General features: G+C 40.4%; 1 protein-coding gene across 6 annotated transcripts; it reads right to left on the bottom strand.

Moving 5' to 3' along the window:
• Positions 1 to 1,215: 1,215 nt before the first annotated feature.
• Positions 1,216 to 19,289, bottom strand: kcnj10a (potassium inwardly rectifying channel subfamily J member 10a). 6 transcript variants are annotated; one of them, XM_044184787.1, is made up of 7 exons: positions 18,929 to 19,275; positions 18,754 to 18,820; positions 11,306 to 15,030; positions 9,440 to 9,651; positions 8,514 to 8,645; positions 7,671 to 7,848; positions 1,216 to 3,543 (listed from the first exon to the last, which is right to left on the bottom strand). In XM_044184787.1, exons 3-7 carry the CDS (start codon positions 11,988 to 11,990, stop codon positions 3,134 to 3,136), a joined length of 1,617 nt encoding a protein of 538 aa, XP_044040722.1. In that variant the 5' UTR covers positions 11,991 to 15,030; positions 18,754 to 18,820; positions 18,929 to 19,275; the 3' UTR covers positions 1,216 to 3,133. The 6 variants fall into 6 exon arrangements, with proteins under 6 accessions (XP_044040722.1, XP_044040724.1, XP_044040723.1 ...); XM_044184789.1 differs by having other exon boundaries at positions 11,306 to 11,707; XM_044184788.1 differs by having other exon boundaries at positions 18,936 to 19,275.
• Between the last annotated feature and the right edge of the window lie 410 nt (positions 19,290 to 19,699).

Here is a 19,699-nt window from a genome sequence, read left to right as displayed (position 1 = left end):
GGCTCAGAGGGTAAGAAGAAAGAGGAAAGGCATGTCCAGAATGCACTCTCAGCCTGTGGTTATCCTACTTGGGCTATCAACAGAGTTAAAAGAGCCAAAAAAACAGGACAAAAGTGTAACTGAACCAAGAAGGAACGATGTCTCCATTCCTTATGTGTCTGGACTGTCTGAAAAACTACAAAGGATCTTTAGACAGCACGATGTTCCTGTCTTCTTTAAACCAGGCAACACCTTAAGACAGAAACTCGTTCACCCTAAGGACAAGTTACCCACACAGAAACAGAGCAATGTTGTCTACTCCATTCAGTGCAGTGAGGAAAACTGCAAAGAACGGTACATAGGCGAAACCAAACAGCCACTTCACAGAAGACTTTATCAGCACAGACGACACGCTAACTCAGGATTACAGAGCGCTGTGCATTTGCATTTAAAAGCTACAAACCACACATTTGAAGACAGCGAGGTGAAGATTCTTAGTAGAGAGAAGAGTTGGTTTGAACGGGGCGTCAAGGAAGCCATTTTTGTGAAGAAAGAGAACCCCTCTTTGAACAGAAATGGTGGTCTGAGATTTAATCTGCCCAAAGTTTATCAGAGTGTATTATCACCTTGGTCACGCCTATCACATGCTAATCAGGCACTTAGCAGTGATGAAGTAGATGCAGCCAGAGAACAATAGGCCTGATTACTGATTACTGGGCCATCTTGAAACTATTAGGTCAGTTTCAGGTGAAACTAGCTATTAACAGATACTCAGGCAGATTCCTTCCTGAGGGCAGGGCTTATGTAACTCAGAGTAGCTTAAATTTCCAGTTCCCGTCCAATTTTTTCACAATTGAGAATGACTTCCGGATGGGAGCCGAAACGTCTTGATTCTGAAAACAGTGTTAAGTTATAAAATAATTTTCATACCACTATCCTGAAATAATGTCTGTTGCGTGCGTTATGGCGCCACTGGGTATTGGTGCTTTACATTGATTGGTCAGATGATGCCAGTTGATAAATCTTCATTTCAAAAACAAGTGAAATACAGGCAATTAAAAGCTTCATTAAATAAAATACTCCATAATTCATAAGTCACCATCTACATGTAAAGTGTGATGATGAGATGATGGTGAAAAAAATGTTTGCGCTGTTTTGGGCCTTTTATCTTTCATTGCCTGTGGATGCAATTCTAACAGGAATCATTTTGTTTCATGCACACACATATACACATGCTTTAAATAAAACATTTATTAAAAGAGTCACTTAAAAAGTGCTTACTTAAAAAGTTAGACCAATGAGCTTCCAGTTTTATGAGTGATCCATATACAGTATACAGTAGGCTTTACAGTATAAACAAGCACAGCCTCTCACCAGACATTGATACTGAACTATTTTCAATTATTTTGAACATTTTTCACTAGGCTTGTCTGGAGCTGCAGAGGATTTCATTTGAATAGTGGCACTTATAGTAGTAATAAGAGCACAAATTTAAAACAGATCATCAGGTATATAATATATTACTGATTTTTAATTGCATGCAATTTTTTTTTCTCTTTGTAAAAAATTCTGATGATCCTCATTCCTTTACTTAAATTCAGATGTGTAATTTTTTTGTCACCATTAACCAAGGAATTTAACTAGTCCTCTTGAACACGTACCATAATTTGATTAAATTTGAAGGGTCTGTCAGCATTTCCATGTAGAGTAAAAAGAGAAAAATGTCATTTTTATCCAAATATATGTACTTATCGAAAAGAAAATGCAGCTGAGTAGACACACATCGGCAGAATCTACAGATATTTTCATAAGCCACTGTGTGAAAAAAATTACAGCAGTAAAAAGATGGGTGTACTGTGCTTTACAGAAATAACATTGTGCAATGAGAACAATTAATATAGTATATATGGAGTTGAGTATCAAATGTCAGGACATAAAGAAATGAAGAATGTAGAAAAAAATATTTTTATACACTGTACAGAGGTACATTAACACACACATACTGTACATGAAATTTAAGGCAGTTCACAAAAAGGTTCGTACAAACAGTATTATCACACTCACAAAATTACCCATTTTCAAGCATAAAAACGCACTCACAAACCCCAAACATAACCACAGGATTTAATTATTTATTACAGCGCATTAAGTATCAGTTAGTTCAGTTATTCCCCTTATGTGAAATGCCACTTTTCTTTCAAGTTAAAGTGCTTTTAGTAATATTACTAAACATATTTACCCCAATAAACAAGAAAAGACATTCATATCAAAGAGCACAATATTTCCAGATGCAACAAGTAATGATGTTATTAGAAACTATTGGATACATAAAATATGATACATTCCTTTAAAATCCTTCATTAAAAATATAATATGGTTCCAGTATTCTCGTCACCTGTTGCAGGTATTTTATTAATTTTTAAAAAAGGAAAAAAAACAGTACCATGATTCAGTGATTAACATCCATATCAGACGTTCAACTACGCTGCAAAAATCATCTTATCAAGTCAATTTGTCTGTAATTGAGTTCTTATTTTGAACAGGTAAACGTTTTCTATTTTCTGAAATCAAGCTCACTTTTCTCATTCCTTCTTGGTTCAAGGGAGAGCCACTCATTTCTAGAAAATTCTTGAAACTAGTTGATTTCTCTTGGAATCAGGCTGAGTTATTACTTCCCTAGGGCTAAATTATAGACAGAAATGACCTGATAAGATGAAGGTTTTTGCAGTGCTTCCTCCAACTACAGTAAATCAAGTCATTTCCAAAAGAGAAAAATGAATATAGGTTTAGAAAATGTCTCTATAGATGACTTCATGTTGTGCTGTACATTTGTACATGTTGGGTTTGTAACTTGCTCCTTTTGTAGTTATTTTCAGACACAGATATCTTCAGTATATTGTCAACAGACTTGTGGTTGCAGTAGCACTGGCAGTGTGTCTGTGTGTGGTTGATGGGTGCAGTGATAAGGCGCCCAGGTGTTCAATTTCCTTCCAAAATGTGCGTAGGCAGAGTGTTGTGTGTATGAGTGGGGGAGATGTTTTGTGTGAGTATTTGACTTCTGTCGAGCAGCTTGTTTCTTTTCTTTCTTTTCTTCCTGTCTTTACCTTATCTCAGTTTTATATCAGCTTTCTTTAACCTCTTCCTGTGTCTCTCTTCACACATTACTAATACGCACACTCAGTGGGCTGCTATCTCTGATGCGGCCCCTTTCTCGCCCCTTCTCTTCCCCCCTATAACTCTCCTCCAGTCGCATCTTCTCTGGGTCCGTTCCATCCTCCTTGCCGCTGTGGTAACGGGACGCCTGTGATGGCAGGCTTGGTGGCAGGGCCTGCTTGAACAGGGGTGGAGTTTTGGTTTTGGCCACTTTGTCGAAGAAGGCGAAATCAGCCACATATTTTCCTGAGGGAGACAGGGAGACGACAGGGGGAAACTCGTAGCCCCAGAGGATCTCATCCGGAAGATAGGATGTTCGAACCTGGCAGGTAGCGGAGGTCGGCTCAACCGTGGCGCTCATGATCACCAGCAGCTCAAAGTCAGCCAGTTCTGGGTCTGTCCAACCACCACCTGGAGGACACACAAGACCTGAGGTTAAACAACAAACTAAAAAAACTACCATTTTCCGAAGCAAGCCATATGTTTTTATATTAGTTTCCTCCTTTCCAGGCGGGAATTGGTTTAAATTCATCCCATTACAGTTTTAGTACAGTAAAGCACTTAAAACTAATTGCAGAAATAAAAAACTTGCTTGAAAATTGATTTTCCATTACATCAGACCAAAAAGCATAACAACTTGAAAACACAACATAGCACACTAAATTGTCAATTTATAATGTAGTTATGGCAAAAATGTTAGCAAAACGTTGCTTATTTACACATCCAGCAGACACATAGCAGCATTCTCATTCATTCTGAGTCATGTGTCTGGCCACCTGACAAAGTCCAATGTTCACTCTCCTAAAGGAAGTATCTGGCTCTTTAGCTGCTGAATTCTCCACTTTGTTCACTAGCTAGTCGCTATCTTTGTCTGTCTGCCGCTGGACAGATGCAGTGGCTTTATTAGAGCTTTTCCGTTGAAAACAGGTAGCTGGAACAACTGGAAACAGTTGCAAGGCAGAAAACCACAGCAATGAGCTAAAATAAGCTAAAACGGTGCATTGAGCTGACAGGAACTGCAGTGTCTGGTTATTATATTAACATAATATTAAGCAGCAGTGTTTCGGCACAGATGATTTGGTCTCAATGGAGTTCTGTCAGTTGTCTCATGTCATTGTCCATGAGGTGTTTGAATGATCATATTCAGCCTGCATTGTATTTTAGAGGTCAAATCCCAGTTGATTCAAAAGAATCCCAGTCTAGGTCACAGATTGATTCATTCAGTAAAAGACGGTCATGTAATGTGGGTAAGGAAAGACAAACACAAACATGCACACATGCACAAGCACACACACATCCTGGAATTTCCAAAACATAAAACCTTCCTACTTACAGACTGATTCCAAAAACACTTGACCGGCTCTCACACACAAACACTTACAGAACTCATTTCTGAAATGTGAACACACACACACAAAGTAAAAGCTGCCGTATGTTGGAAACATTCCAATCATAAATGTTTGATATATTTTGAAAACGCATGCAGAATATACTTCTTCATCAACACACCACTGCAATAACACAAAGCAGACACTAGAAGACATATGCACTCAAACAAGCAAACACCTGCATCAACAGGCCTCACTCAGAATGCAGACTCTGTCATCTGTCTAAACAGCCCTTACCCTAACCCAGACCCAGTACCGCTCCCACCAGGGAAAAAACACCAGGTTTCGCAACTGCTTGTACACACTGTGACAAACTTGGTTGAGGGATTCTCTATATTTGCCTGGTGTGGGAGGTGCAAAGGGCTCATCTGCATTTATGTAGTGATTTTCCTAGCATCTCTAGCAGCATGGCAGTAGGGATGGCAATGTCCATCAGTCAGTTGGTCGGTCGGCCCACCACTTTGGTCTTAAATATCTATACAACTACTGGGTAATGGGTTGCCATGAAAGTTTGCACAAGCATTCATGGTTCACAGACAATGAATCCTGATGACTTTTTTGATACCCTGACTTTTCCTCTAACGCCACCATGAGTTTTAATAACTTTGATGATACTCTTACTTTTCATGTAGTGCCATATACCTGCAAAATTGATGACAATTCCATCAGCCTCAGCTGCACTTTATGTTTTGTGCTAATTATCAAATGTTAGCACGCTAAAATGTTACACTAAGACAGTGAACATGGAAAACATTATACCTGCTAAACATCAGCATGTTAGCGTTGTCATTGTGAACATGTTAGCATGCTGATGTTACATTTAGCTCAAAGCACCACTGTGCCTAAGTAGGCCTACAGTCTCACAGAGCTGCTAGTATGTCTGTAGACTCTTAGTCTTATTTTACTTTTACTGCTTATGGGGTTGATTTTCATAACATGTATGACATTCACATAGCTAGCTAGTAAGTGTTAATTATGTGCATGAGTTAATATTTATTATAAGCCCAGCTGATCATTTTTTGGACCTTTCTTGTCTGCTAGCCACTAATTCTCCTGTTGTTTCAGACCCTGGCGTCACCTGATCCCCTCACCAACGAACAAACCTGTTTCTGATTTCCTCATCAGCTCTCTGTTGTGACTTCCTGCCATAGTGTTACCTGACTTAGTTTGCTATATTTTCAGCCTATGCACCTTTCTCAACCGACAAGCTTTTTTCTGTCATCAGCCACAGCAGAGTTTCATGATCCCTCGGTTCGACAGGAAATAAAATGTCTTTGAATCGAACGTGTTTCTCACAGTGTGCACACACACGCAGTCAGCCTTGTGTGGTACAGTGTATATATACTACATGATTAAGAGGAATGTGCTGATATTCTAGCTCAGTGATTTGGACAGCCATGACGCCTCTCCTATAGACCGTTTCCACAGTGTCCTGCCCTCCTGATACAGTGACTCATAGTTACATAATGCTGACAAGATTCACACACTGTTGCACTGGAAGCCAGTATTCATTGTTCTTATCAGAGCAGTTCCCTGCTGAAGGTCCCTTAAATTTAGTACATGTTGAGAACATAAAGCAAGCTTTGCAGGGAGCTCTAAAGCTCTGTTCAAAGAACCAGTAGAAGCGTGCACAGAAGCGTGCTCAGTCATGAGTATTATTGTGAATGTATGCCCAAGAACTGTAGACTATTTAAAATGTCCATTAGGAACACCCATCCAATCATCCATTCATCCATCTATCCATGAAGAATACGTAATCATCCTGTGCAGGATCGCAGGGAGCTGCAGAGGCTATCCCAGGTCACGTTAGGACAGAAGCAGGGTACACCCTGGACAGGTTACCAGTCTATCACAGGGCTAACACATTCACAAACCATTCACACTCACATTCATCTATTAAGGAGAATCAACAACACCGAATAAGTTATGCTTTTACCCATTTCTTCTGTTTCGTTTTGTTGGTCTACCAGCTTGGGCAGCATCTTATGGTCCCAAAATAGTAACTTATTGCTTTCAAGTGCTTAAGGTATCACTTCCTGCATTTATGACAGGAAACAACCTAGATGAAGCCAGACTGGGGACCGCGCGACAAAAACTGGCTACTATTACAGTTGGCACTTAGAACAGGGATTACTGGAGTACTATGGACGGTATTATGTGTGTTGTAATATAATCCCTTAAATATAGCTACAGTTAAAATAACTTGAAGTTCATGATTCACTACTGAGGCTAATCATCATCAATTAAGACAAGAGGAAAGGGTGCAGCTGAAGGGGACATAATGATGATTAACAGAAAATGAAAGTTGAAGTTTTATGGGCAGAGCATAAAGGTACCGTAATTAGAGGACATACGGGAAGGAAAGGAACTGATAATAATAAATCAGAAAATCAAGTGTGTTATATGAGGCCAAGGAAAGAAATGAAAGAAGCCATCTACAATAAATAAGTAGTGTCAGTGTAAATAATGGAGTCCATCAGTAGTGATGCCTTTGTGGCTTCCAGTGCTGAAAGGTCTGTGCTGCTGTAAGTGGATCTGTCCAGGCTTCATGTGAGCACCCCAGACTGTACAGCATTGTGCTCTAATGAGGGGTGTCTCTGGCGATCTTTCTCACACACATTCCAGCCAGAGAAACCCTCTCCTCCAGCGCCAAACCAGCCCAACTCTGGACAATTAGAGGCAGCCAGGCACGCAGCACATGACTGTAAATACCAATACACCTACACACAAATACATACTGAATGTACATACAGTTATTCTCAAGAGACTTATGAAACTTTGATTTCAAATTAAGATATCGACCATTTCATAAACTATATTACACCTTTTGTTATCAAATAATTGTTGGTACTAAAGTATACTTTGAGTTTCCACGTTCCTGTTAAAAAACAAAAAAAATAACAAGATAATTGTTCATATGTAATTGTCTAGGAATACTGTGTATCAATATTAATATAAAACCCTAAAAAAATGACATGCAATGAACCCGTATGGTGTAAAGGGACCTTTAGTCTTAACTAAATTACTGTATACTGACAAGCTACAGTTATACTCTTTGTGTTACGCTTTGTGTGTGAAATGAAAAAAGTTGTGTTAAAGAGTAGTTTTCGTCTTCTTGATATTTGTTTAAATATTAAAGCCATGATCTACCTTTTGTTGCCCAGGCCCTGAGGGGGCTGTTGTCGTCAATGATGTGGTAGAAAGTCAGGGGGATGATGAGGAAGGGGCTGTCACTGGATGTGTCCACCTGGAAAGGCACATTGCGCTGGTCCAGCCGCACCGTCTCGCCCTCCTTTGTCAGGGACGTCTGAAGCAACTTCCCCGTCACCTGGGAGCCAAGATGGAGTCAGTAAATGTAGCCAAGAGGTTGCAGAAGGCATCCTGTAACCAAAAGGCCCCAGGTTTAAAGTCCTGCAACGGCCAATTTCTTCATCAAAGGCGATGTGTCCTTGAGCATGGCATTGACTGACACTGAATGTGTCATTAACTACATTCATACCTGTTCGATTATTACTGTTAAGCAAGCATTCAAAGGACTTGAAAGGATTTCATTGACAGGATGTGACTCATAACACACACACACATCCAGCCTACTACACATTTACTGTAATCACAGTACAGTACAGTTACAGTTATACACTGTAGTCTAGACTGAATGCTTGCCTGTACTTGAAATTAGATCAGCCCTTTTAAAGAGCTTATGGCTCTCATAAAAGCTTTTCTGTTCTTTTTCTTCACTGCATTAGCTTCCAGGTAAGACTGTATGTCAGTGTCAGTGGGTTCTTATCCATCTTGGCATCAGGTGAACTCAATAATAAAGCTCTTCAAAAAGCATGTACAAAGATACAAGACAGACAGGCAGGGCATCAGGTGCATCAAACACAGTAGGTATTTCAGGGTGTAATCACTACTGATGAGGGGCACAAAACTCATACATGTAAACTTCTAACCACCCCAACAGAAATGAATAATACACAAAAGATACGTGCATACCTGGCATCCTAACAGCAGGCTTTTGCGCATGTTGGCCACTCGGATCATGAGGCAGGGCCGACCCTCATGATTTGACACAACTGCGTGTTGACTAAACTTCACTGTCTCACCTCTCTTCTTGGGACGAGCGACCTACAAGAGGAGGAAAACATGTCACAGTCTTGGTGAAAATGGATATATAATGATTCCTGTTACTTCATACTGTACACATACACTTCACATAACCTTCAGTAATCATCTACAGGGCTTCTTATTTCCTCTTTCTCTGTTCAAGATAACCTAAATAGGGTGAGGGGGTTTGTGGCACCAGCCATGAACTGCAGCGTCCCCAGTCAACTATCCAATAAAGGCATAAATTGCCCAAAAGTACTTTGTTACTTGTTTTTTGATGTTTAGGTGAAATAAAATGTTCACCGTACCGGCCCAGTGATTAGTGTATATAAGTTATTACAATGTAAAGCTACATATTAAAGAAGGATTTGTCAAATACTATACATACCTAAAAGCAACCGAAGAAAAATGTTTTTTGTACAAACAATACCTAAATATTACAATGTGTTCTTTTTTTAGAATTTGTTGTATAGAGGATTCCTAACTCAACAGCGACATTGCTTATTGAACCTTGCATCCATTTTACAGTTCATACTGAGTAAAGAATTGTCCAATGGGATGCTGCAGTACAATATGAAAAGGTCAAAGTGAACAACAAATTTGTTTTAAAAAATTCAATGTACACTGGTTAAAAGGGTTTTGTTAACCTTAACCCTTTCAAATTCCAATCCACTATATGTGTAGAATTTGAACATGTCCTAATGTAGCGCCCCCCAGTGGTAGAATAACAAGACAGCAGAGTGCAGTGCATACACAAAGTTCCACTTTTACATCACCTCTTTCATAATCCCTTTCTAAAAACTACATCTGACTACCTTTGCAAGGAAGGTGCCAGTGATGAAGATCTCCATCACCATGGTGATGACCAGCTGAAAGATGAGCAGGACAATGGCGGCAGGACACTCCTCTGTGATGCACCGGAAACCGTAGCCAATTGTGGTCTGAGACTCCAGAGAGAAGAGGAAGGCTCCCGTCAGGGTCTTCACCTCCATTACACATGGAGTATGGTTGGAGGGGGGGTCAAACTCTGGCGGAAGGGAGGAAGAACAGAAGATCTTGGGTTTGGGGGTGTAAACTAATTATCAAGGAACATTTTGTTCCCTCTCTCAATGTTCTGCCAGGTCTTTCTCATGCTCTTTCTGCAATGCAAAACTGTATTCCCATGTGTCTTTCTTCACTGTTTACTCATTCACAAAAAAAAGTACTTGCACTTCATGTTTTTGCAGAAAGCCAGAGGACATGGATAAAGACATTTTTGTTGACATGAGTTCTCAGGTTTTTGAAAATTCAATATAGGTAATTATTATCTTGTTTATTATGATAAACATGATCTTGGCATAAAAAGCAGTCAAACACATTTTCTTGGGGACAATAATTAATCAATAATTATTTTGTGATTACAGTAAAAAAAAAAACATTAGGATTTAAGTGGCACTTGCAAAGGTATTTTATTACTCCCTCAGAATTTCAGATGTCCATGATTAAAATGACAATAAGCACAATTATATGACTATAATATAGCTGCTGGGGGCTGATAAGGTTGTTGATCAATACCAGTAACTCATTTGCTTTCAGTACCAATTTTCCTCTCTTTGGTTAACACTCCTTATCGCCTCAGTCCATTTAATTGCACTTGTAAGTGCAGATGGACTGGCATTGCAAGGTAAGGGTAATGCAGTATGTGTCATTCTCAGTCCAAACAAGAGTGTACAGCCATGCTAGCGGCTCTGTAGACTTGGTTCTTTGGGCTAAATGCTAACATCAGCATGCCAACATGCTCATAATGACAATGCTAACATGCTGATGCTAAGCAGGTATACCATCACCATCTTAGTTTAGCATGTTAGCAGTTTATATGGTAATTCTCACAATATTCCATCACTCATTGGGCATATTAGTTGGGAAATGAAAATGCACCTGTTGGTATGCTGATTAATAATTTTGATGTAAACGAACTCTCTGTTGTACACATTTAATTTCTAGATAATTTTGTTTGTGAACCCCCAAAGTTTAAACCGCTCATATCATTCAGGCTGATGGGAATGTCATTAGTTTTGCAGGTATTTGGTCAATAACGAAAGTATTGGACAAATAGAAATTTTGACTGGCGATAGATGAAAAGTCAGGGAGTCATCAAAGTTATTGCAATGCATCCTGAGGGGAACATGAATGTCTGTACTAAATTGTATGGCAATCTATCCAGTAGTTGTCGAGATGTTTCACTTAAAACCATAAATGTCAATTATATGGTGGCACTAGAAGAAAAGTTAGGGGATCACCAAAGTCATTAGGCTTCATCTTCCAGGGGCCTTTGAATGTCTGTAATACATGTCATGGTAATCCATCTAATAGTTTTTGAGATATTGCAGGACCAAAATGGTGAACCAACAGACCAGACATTGCCTCCCTAAAGCTATGCCGCTAGCATGGCTAAAAAGCAAGCAATAAAGCAATATTATTGTTTTGCTTGGGAATATATTACCTTCTCAGACAATTCATGTGGATCTCTGATATTTGATAACTTACTCATTGTGAAAACATGACTTTGATATTTGTGTAACTTACAGACCATCATTAAGGGGGCAAAAGAGCTTTCCTGCTTTCATTTTTAAGTATTTTCCTTCTCTTCTCTGATGTCAGGTGACTATAAAGCTCCACCATCCTTCCTCCCTCCTCCTTACCCAGTAGATCTCCATGCACCATTGCCACCAGGTACCAAAGCACTCCAAACAGGAACCAGGTCCCAGCAAAGGTGGCAGAGAAGAGGAAGAACTTGTAGCGCCATTGCATGTCCAGGAAAGTCGTCCAGAGGTCGCGGAGGTACAGTGCCCCTCGCCCGCTTACGTGCTCGATGAGTACATTGCTTCGTCCATCTTTGGAGAGGACACGGCGCCTCCTTCGCAGAGCATTGGGCCCTCCAGCTCCTGTTTCTCCGTCACCTGCACCTGCAACTCCAGTCACCCCTGTGGAGCCCAGCAGGGGCTTGGTGATGTCAGTCTGCGTCTGGGAGTGGCATACTTTCTGAGGGGAGGAGCTTTCAGAGGAGGGGGGAGTGGCTGAGGTCATGACAGGAGCTACAGGGGCTTGGAGGCGGAAAGAACAGGAGGTAAAGAGAAGAAGAAGGGTGGGTAAAGGAGGTATACATGAAAAGACAAAGAGAGGTAAGATGGCAAGAAAAAAGTGCACAGGTTGTTTGGGCAGTAAGATCAAGTGAACAGCAATGAAAACAAATGAAAAGGTGCAGGATGTGATAACCACATCAATGAGAAAAATGACAGAGTGGAACATTTGGGAGGAGAAGAAGAAGAACAGGATTAGAAGCACATTTTTCAACTGGACAGTGTTGTGGCTGTCCACGGGGTCCATTTAAGCCCCGTTCTCCTTTCACTAGAGGCAGCTGGCCTTGTCAAAATAAAAGCCCCTTTCAGCATGAAGGCACAGCTGCTCTTTCACATTAAAAGCTTGATAGTGCAGGCTCATTCACGTGTTGGTTGCACAAGACAGCTACTGAATTGAGATGAGGAGACACTGGTGGCCGTTATTCCACGTGAAAAAGATTAAGAAAAGAAGTCTTTAACGTTGAAACAAGGACGTGGAGATCTTCTACTGGGCCACTCTCTTCCATTTCGCTGAAAGCTGTTTTCATACTCTACCCTTCACTTTTTGGCCTGTTTTTATTTGAATAGAGACCTCAATTATGCAGCAGATGTGCATTATTTTAGAGTCAGATCTAGTTTTTGAGAAGTTGTCAGCTGTGGAGAACTGCACAAAAGGTCAGTGAACATCCCTGTCTGCTAACTTTTGTGTAATTTTGGTTCGGGGCTGTTTTTCATGGTTTGGGCTAAGCCCCTTAGCTCCAATTAAGGGAAATCGCAATGCTACTGCACACAATGAAATGTGTACAAAGCAAGGTTCATTAAAAAAAATGTTTTTCCCAGTTTAGTGTGGAAAAACTTCATTGGCCTGCATAGAGCCCTGAGCCCTCAACCCCATCAAACACCTTTGGGATAAACTGGAACACCAACTTGTAACCAGTGGCACCACTGATGCTCTTGTGGATGAATGGGAACAAATCCCTGCAGTCAGGTTCCAAAAGGCTGTAATAGCAGCATATTAATGTTTGTGATTTTGGAATTAGGTTGTTCATCAATCAAATATGCATGTCATGTTTAAGTGTCCAGACACATTCGGCCATATATGTATGTTGGCTGACTTGATTAAGTGATGGTGTAGTTGTATTCCCATACGCTCAGGCTAAGTGCTTGTTGTCATTTAACAAGTGTCAAGTGAATGCCTATATCCGAGAATGGTAGTGTAATGTGATGGGATGGATCAGTATATGAGTGTCTGTGGGTCTCAAAGTGTCTGCAGTATATTGACAGACTGAGAAGTCCCCCACCCCACCCCTGGGTGCCATGGACACTTATTGTCACTGCATGGGTCGTCCCATGTATACTGTTAACAGTTTTACCCTCATCTGGGCTCACTTTCTCCACATCCTTATTTATCTTTCCTTCTCTCTCGCTTTCACTCAATGTTTACTAAATGGCCCTTTTGTCTCAAAACTGCCTCTGCTTTCCGGAGTGAATATAATAAAACCAAAAACAAAACAACCCAAACAAAAGCCTAAGAACCAAGTTGATCTGATACGCTCTGTCCTTTCCTGTCCTTTATGACCCTTCTCTCTCCTCTGTCCATGCTGGAGCTCACACTGAGTGAATGAATAGAGATCTGTGTAGATGTCTGTGCTCTGAATACTAAGATGTGGAGGGGGAGAGAGCAGAGGGAGGCGGGGTCAAGAGGAGGCCCATGTGATTGGCCGTGTCCATCTCCAGCTGAACTCTGAACCCTGCGGAGCTCCTTCCTACACATACAGTAAACACACACTCGTGTATTGGACATATAGACCTTTTGAACAGTCAGAACACAATACAATACCATTTATTGTCCAAAGGAATGTTTGGTTTGCAAAGCAAGGACCTTACACACAACATGTAGCAGCTAGCAATTGCATGTATATTAGTTTATTCAGTCACTATTTAAATGTTGAGGCTGGCGTTATTTTTCTTATTGTCAACAAATGAAAAGACTAAAACAACATTACATTAGTCCATCTCTCAATACTTTCCAGCTTCCTTACCCTGTCTGTGGCAGCACAACAAGGTGTAAGCACAAACTTGACATATTATCACCTTATAAAGTTGTTATTATTATTGCTATTTACACATCCAGCAGACACAAAGCAACATTTGCATGTCTTTCAAGTCATGTTTCTGGCCACCTGATGAGTGAAACCTAATATTAATTCTCCTTTTAGCTCTGTTTTCCACCAACTCCTAAGAGACATATCTGGCGCTTTAGCAGCTAAAAGCTCAATTATGTTCACTCGCTAACTTTGTCTGTTGTATTTGTCAGCTTTCTGCTGTGTCTGGAAATGAGTTTGATGACAGCAGTGAGAGTAAAACAAAACAATACATTTGCAGGCCGCAAAACAAAAACTATACATTAAAAGACGACGCTTGTTAGAGATAAAGGTAAACTGCAGAGTCTAATGATGATTTTCTATGGGTACATTGTTCCGAGTGACTCACATTACACATTGTCATTTGATCCATTGTTGATATAATAATACTGATTAGTGCAGCTTTAAAAACAGGTCAAAAAAGAAGTTAGGTTAAGCTATTCTCTAAAACAGCTTCAAACAAGAGTAAATAGTGAATTTGTTGGGACTTTTCAGATGCAGAGTAAAACATATTTTGTACACAAGTGAGTATTTCTGGCAGCAGGAAAATGTGCATGGCATCAGTTTGAAATAAGCTACAGTGCCCAGGTGTATCATAATGAGGGATGTGGTTCATTTATGTGTTTTTAAGAGTTTAAGTGAGGCTGACAATATTTGTTAGAAGGTTCAATTCATTGTTGCTTTGGTCTTTTCATGGGATTTGTTGATAATAAGAAAAATACAGAATATCAACACCCTTATCCTTTAACATTATCTACAGTCACTAGTCTTGTAAAATGCACAAAGCAAGTTATATCAATATCAGTAGAGCCGAAACAATATTTGGGAAATGTGTCAGTCTCGCTGACAGTAATACTGATGGATTCCCTCTCTTGTAAAATGACTTTTTCCACTCATTGAACGACCACACTCAAGGTTAGGATCGCTTCCTCTCTGTCCAGCTCTCCATCCCTCTCCTTCCCTCTGTCCTGTGTGCACAAGAATCCTTTGTTTTTGAGGAGATGAAAGGGACAAAAGCCACCATTGAAAAATACGACTGGGTGAGCGAGTGAGTGAAAGAGAGAGCAACTTAGACGGGGAGAGGAGAGCAGTACCGAGTGTCAAAGTGCGTGTGTGTGTGGTGTGTGTTTGCGATTGCGTTTGATCATGTGTGAGTATGCAGTGCTTGACATTGTGAGGGGGCAGAGATGGGGGTAAGAAGAGAGAGAATAATTGGTTTCGGGTGACAAAAAGAGTGAAAGGGGAAGAGGGAGACAAATGGATGGTGAAGGAGAGAGAGGAAGGGGTATGTGAAGTGAAGGTGGAGGAAACAGATCGGTGACAAAAGACGGTCATTAGTATTCCAGAGGAAAGAGTAATCCCTTCCACTCAGAGCCCCTGTCCAGTGTCCACAGCCATAAAGAACCCCCAGCAGCCAGTACGCTGCACTGAAAAGACTCAATACAACACAACTTGAATGGCTGTGACCACTGTCCACACCACAGCAGACTCTGCACTGGACTGAAAGGACTGTCTAAAGATCAATACAGGGCATGCCAAGAAGGCATCTGCTCAGCCAACACAAGACTTTAAAACCAGAAACTTATTGCAGCCAAACTAAGCACCGCATATTGCCATACAAATGAGCTGCTGTTGTATCAGTGTGTCCTTATGTACAGTATACAGTGTACAATTTCAGACAATCTCATTAAGAGAGAGCGTCTTCTTTAGCAGTGCTTTGTATTGGTTCCATTTCCGGTTTGTCTTAACTTCAAGCTCAAAATTTGTGCAGTTTTCCTCTCCTGTGAAAATATAAACTTTTGCAAGCTAAGAAATATGGCCCTATTTTCAGCTTTGTTACAATGGGGGTGGGGGGTTTACTTAGTTTGAGAATTAGGAGAATTAGGCCGAAAAAACACCTTTTCTGCTTCCTAAAAACTAAAGGATCTTCCTGGAAAAAACAACCTGACAGCAGCCAATATGGGAAATGTTAAAGCTTTAATAAACTGGATATAAGCTGTATAAATCAATTAGTTACCAAATCCACACAATGGTATTCCAACATATTTGCAACCTAGCACCCCAAATCTTATTAGAGACTTTATAGGACTAGCATCTTAATGCAGGTTTCAGGAACAATCATAAGAATCCCTGTCTAATTAGGCACACTTTATAAAGGTTAATAAGTTATAATAACAATAATAATAATTTAACCACATTTTACAGATAATTAAATAACTATTAATAAGAATAATATTTGGGTGCATAAATGTGTCAGTATGCTAGAAAAGAAGTAGTTTGTATGATGTGTTGTCCAACCACTTCTGAAGGTAGAAGAGATTATTGTTATAGTTTGAGGTTTTGTCATTTCCTGTTTTATTTTGCAGTGTGCTCCTCTCCTTGTGTGTCTTGTGGTTTTATTTCCTGTCTCTGTTTGCTTTCCCTCCAGTTTTGTTGGGCCTTCCTTGATTGTTTGCACCTTTGTCTCGTTGTCTCACCTCCCCTAGGGTATTAGGTCCAGGTCTTTTCCTTTGTTTAGTGTTGGATCATTGTTGCTCCTATCTTGTGTGTGTTGCCGTTTGGTGCACTTTTAGTTGTACCTTGTTCCTGTGCCCAATTCCCCGGCATTCTTACTGTGAGTTCTGTTTGGATTCTTTGTCTCCCTTGGACTGTGTCTGGATTCTGGACTTTGAACTTTGCCTGCTCCCTATTGGATTTGTTTAGCCTCATTGGACTCCCTTCCTTGGTTCCCCCACTGCAGCCGGTAACCCATTTTCCCTGTACCTGGACCTGTATCTGCCTATTTGCCTGTTACCTGTTTGTTGCCTGTCTGCTTACCGGACTGTCCGCCTGTACCTGTTTGTAAGCCACTTCACCCCAATAAACACTGTAGCCATCCGGTTACTTCATCCTCATACTGCGTCCTGGTCATCTGCTTTTGGGTCCACATACCACACCACATACGACAATTATAGCTTTTCCAAATGGCCACACTCGAAGGTGGTGTGAAAAGCCTGTCATAGAGAGATCTGATAATCTTTTAAAAAGGGATAACGGGGCACAATTTTTGGACAGTCACTGCTCCAATTAATTTATCATATTGCACATGAAGTGACAGAAGTAACTGTGTAAAAAAAAAAAAAAAATTAGAAAAAGTTTAGTTAAAATCCTGCCTACTTTCTCACCGCCACTCACCTGGCCAATGGCTGCGTCAAGTGGGTGTGATTGTTGCTATCTGAAAGCAACAATTATTGCATGTAGTTCCCCCCTATTCTGACATAGTAAAGGTGTGGGGGGGGGGGAAGGCTTGCAGATGCTGTTTGACCATCTGACAAACACTTTAGTTGAAGCATACTGACACCTTAACTTCATCCTATATTATAATGTAATCAAGGTAGCAATTAATTTCCATCTAAATATAACTGCTCATGTTCAGTACAGTAGTTGTATATAAACATAATTCTCTACATTCAGTGTATCTGTATCGTGGCCTTTACATTGTCTGTATTCTATGTTAACATAATTTACCTTCATGTGGAATTTAACAACAGCAAGTAACAGTAACCGGTAGCCATGGTGATCAGACATTTGTCTCAATGTGTCTGTGTCCAGCAGTCTGTCCAAACATCTAAATCTAACACTTCCCTAAACCACTCGCCTCCACTTCCTCTGCCCAGAATTAGTAGCTGAAAAGTTACGACACTGACCAAATTAAACAATGGAGAGCAGCTGTTAGCCACTAGGCTGTAATTTAGGACTGACTTTTACCATCTTTGTCCGAGTCAGTAGTAGCCAGTGATCTGTCTCTGTGCTGTGAATCTGAATGGTCTACTACTGTTGTGGTGCTGATGAGGATTCCTCAATGAGAACATGTGATTTGTTTTGACTGAAGGTTTCCGAGCCAAGACTTTCTGTAGGGTCAAAACACCATCACACCTGTTCTTTCCACTGTGTTTTGTACAAGTCCTCTGATATTTTCTGCTACAATGAGTACTGTACTAGAACTTTTCTTGTTCAGCTACTTCTCGTGTGGCTGCAGCAGAAGCCCAAATGTTTTGTCCTCTATTTTGCATCTAAATATTTACTGCACTGCTATAAGAACACCATATTTATTAATCACGGGTATCCATCCATGACAGGTGCAGGATGTGGAGACTTAATTGAGCTAAACTTTTCATTTATAAATTAAATTTATATTTAAATTATCTCTGACTGCAACAGTTCCAATGCAGTATTAGATACTGTAGGATTTCATGGATTTTTTGCTGCTAATGCTACTAACGTAATAAAATAGACCCAGATAATTGTGTAGCAGTCAAACGTAGTGGCACAGATTTGATAGTGGAACCTTCTCTGCTGTTACACACTCATAGCATTCCCCTGCGCTGTAAACACAACACAGTAGATGCAGCACGATTGAGCACCTGTTTGAATGTAAACCCCAAGCATTGCAGTTCAAGGATAAACATTATTCCCCACATTACAACCCTTACAGGAGAACTAGTAAATATCATAAGGACACAAGAATAATATCACAGCCAAAAACAAGCATATACTGGGATGTTACAGGAACATCACAGTGCAGTATCGTAGGAACATAACAAAAAAGGAAATAAAAGATGCAGTAGTCAACTAAGACAGGCACACTATAAGTACTTATAGGAATACTGCAGGGATTTTTAGTTGGGTACATTTGATGACATTGAAATTGACCCAAGATGACCATAACACAATTGCATAGTAAGTGGGTAAGTAAAAAAATAGGACAGTAATTACACCAACACTTGGCCTGCACAGAAGGCAAATAAGGTGTCAGATCTATCTGTATTTTCATATTTTAATAAAAAAATTGCTTAAGTTTCTTGATAAGAAGAATAAGAAATAGATTTTAAAATGTGTGTCTCTTACCTTTCTGTTGCCTTGTAACAGAAGTTCACTTTGACCACAGCTTGGAAACTTAATTTAATGAATTTCACTGTTCAGCAGACATGTGAAAAAGACAGATAGCATACAAAAAAGATGAGAAATTTCACGGTTTTGAACAACGCGCACTTGTTGACAGCTCAAGCATGTTTTAAATCACCTCTCACTTTGACATCACATTGCTTGCATGTTTTTCTTCTGCGGTCCCTCTACGTCGTTGTCATCCTATGTTTTAAAAAACAAAAACTCTCAGAAAAAACATGAAGCCCGTCAGAAGAAAGGCCTGGATGAGGACTAACGAGCGGTCAGTCGGTGTCTCGCAGCACACTGGTACTGGCAGTACCGGTTCTGGCTCACTGTTACTGGGTCATTATGTAATCAGATGAGCACAGTTTGCACTTCTTGCATGTGAAACTGAGAGGAAGCCCTGTGTGTCTGAAGAGAGAGAAGTTAAAGAAGCTTGTGCTGTCCACTCCTCCAGGACCCCCCTGCACGCATCTCTATATAAACCCAAAAGTATTCAGACAGCCGCTGTTTCACGACATTTTTAATTCATTAATTCAACTCTCCTCCCAGCTTCTCCTCCTACCCTCCCTCTCCGTGTCTCTCCCTGACTGTACACTATAAATGGGCCTCTTTGTTGCAAGGCCTCCTCTGCTGTTACAGCCTTTGTCAACTTTCTCATGTAAATGTTTGATGGTTATAAAATACAAGCCTGGAAGTTGTTGCACTGAAATGGAGGTATTTACAAATCAAAGACAGAAAAAAAACAGGGCTCTTTTCTTGTGCACTTGGCTCCTAGCAGTTTTGCGTTGGCCAGTGTGCAGTGAATGGATAATGTCGGTGCATCTCTGTGAGGCTGTGCCATGTCCGCCTGCAACTAGGGGGACTCTGTGGTGCATAGGCAAGTACACATGGTCCTGCTGTGAAT

The sequence above is a fragment of the Siniperca chuatsi genome, linkage group LG22 (genome assembly GCF_020085105.1).
Source record: "Siniperca chuatsi isolate FFG_IHB_CAS linkage group LG22, ASM2008510v1, whole genome shotgun sequence".
In the NCBI taxonomy this organism is placed as follows: domain Eukaryota; kingdom Metazoa; phylum Chordata; class Actinopteri; order Centrarchiformes; family Sinipercidae; genus Siniperca; species Siniperca chuatsi.
This window is presented reverse-complemented; position numbering and strand designations above follow the sequence as displayed.

Coding starts and splice junctions, on each gene's coding strand:
- kcnj10a (XM_044184787.1), bottom strand. CDS start 11,990: ATGGACCCCGTGGACAGCCACAACACTGTCCAGTTGAAAAATGTGCTT. Junction 8,646..9,439: donor CTGGCACCTTCCTTGCAAAG/GTAGTCAGATGT, acceptor CTCCTCTTGTAG/GTCGCTCGTCCCAAGAAGAG. Junction 7,849..8,513: donor GCCTGCTGTTAGGATGCCAG/GTATGCACGTAT, acceptor CTTGGCTCCCAG/GTGACGGGGAAGTTGCTTCA.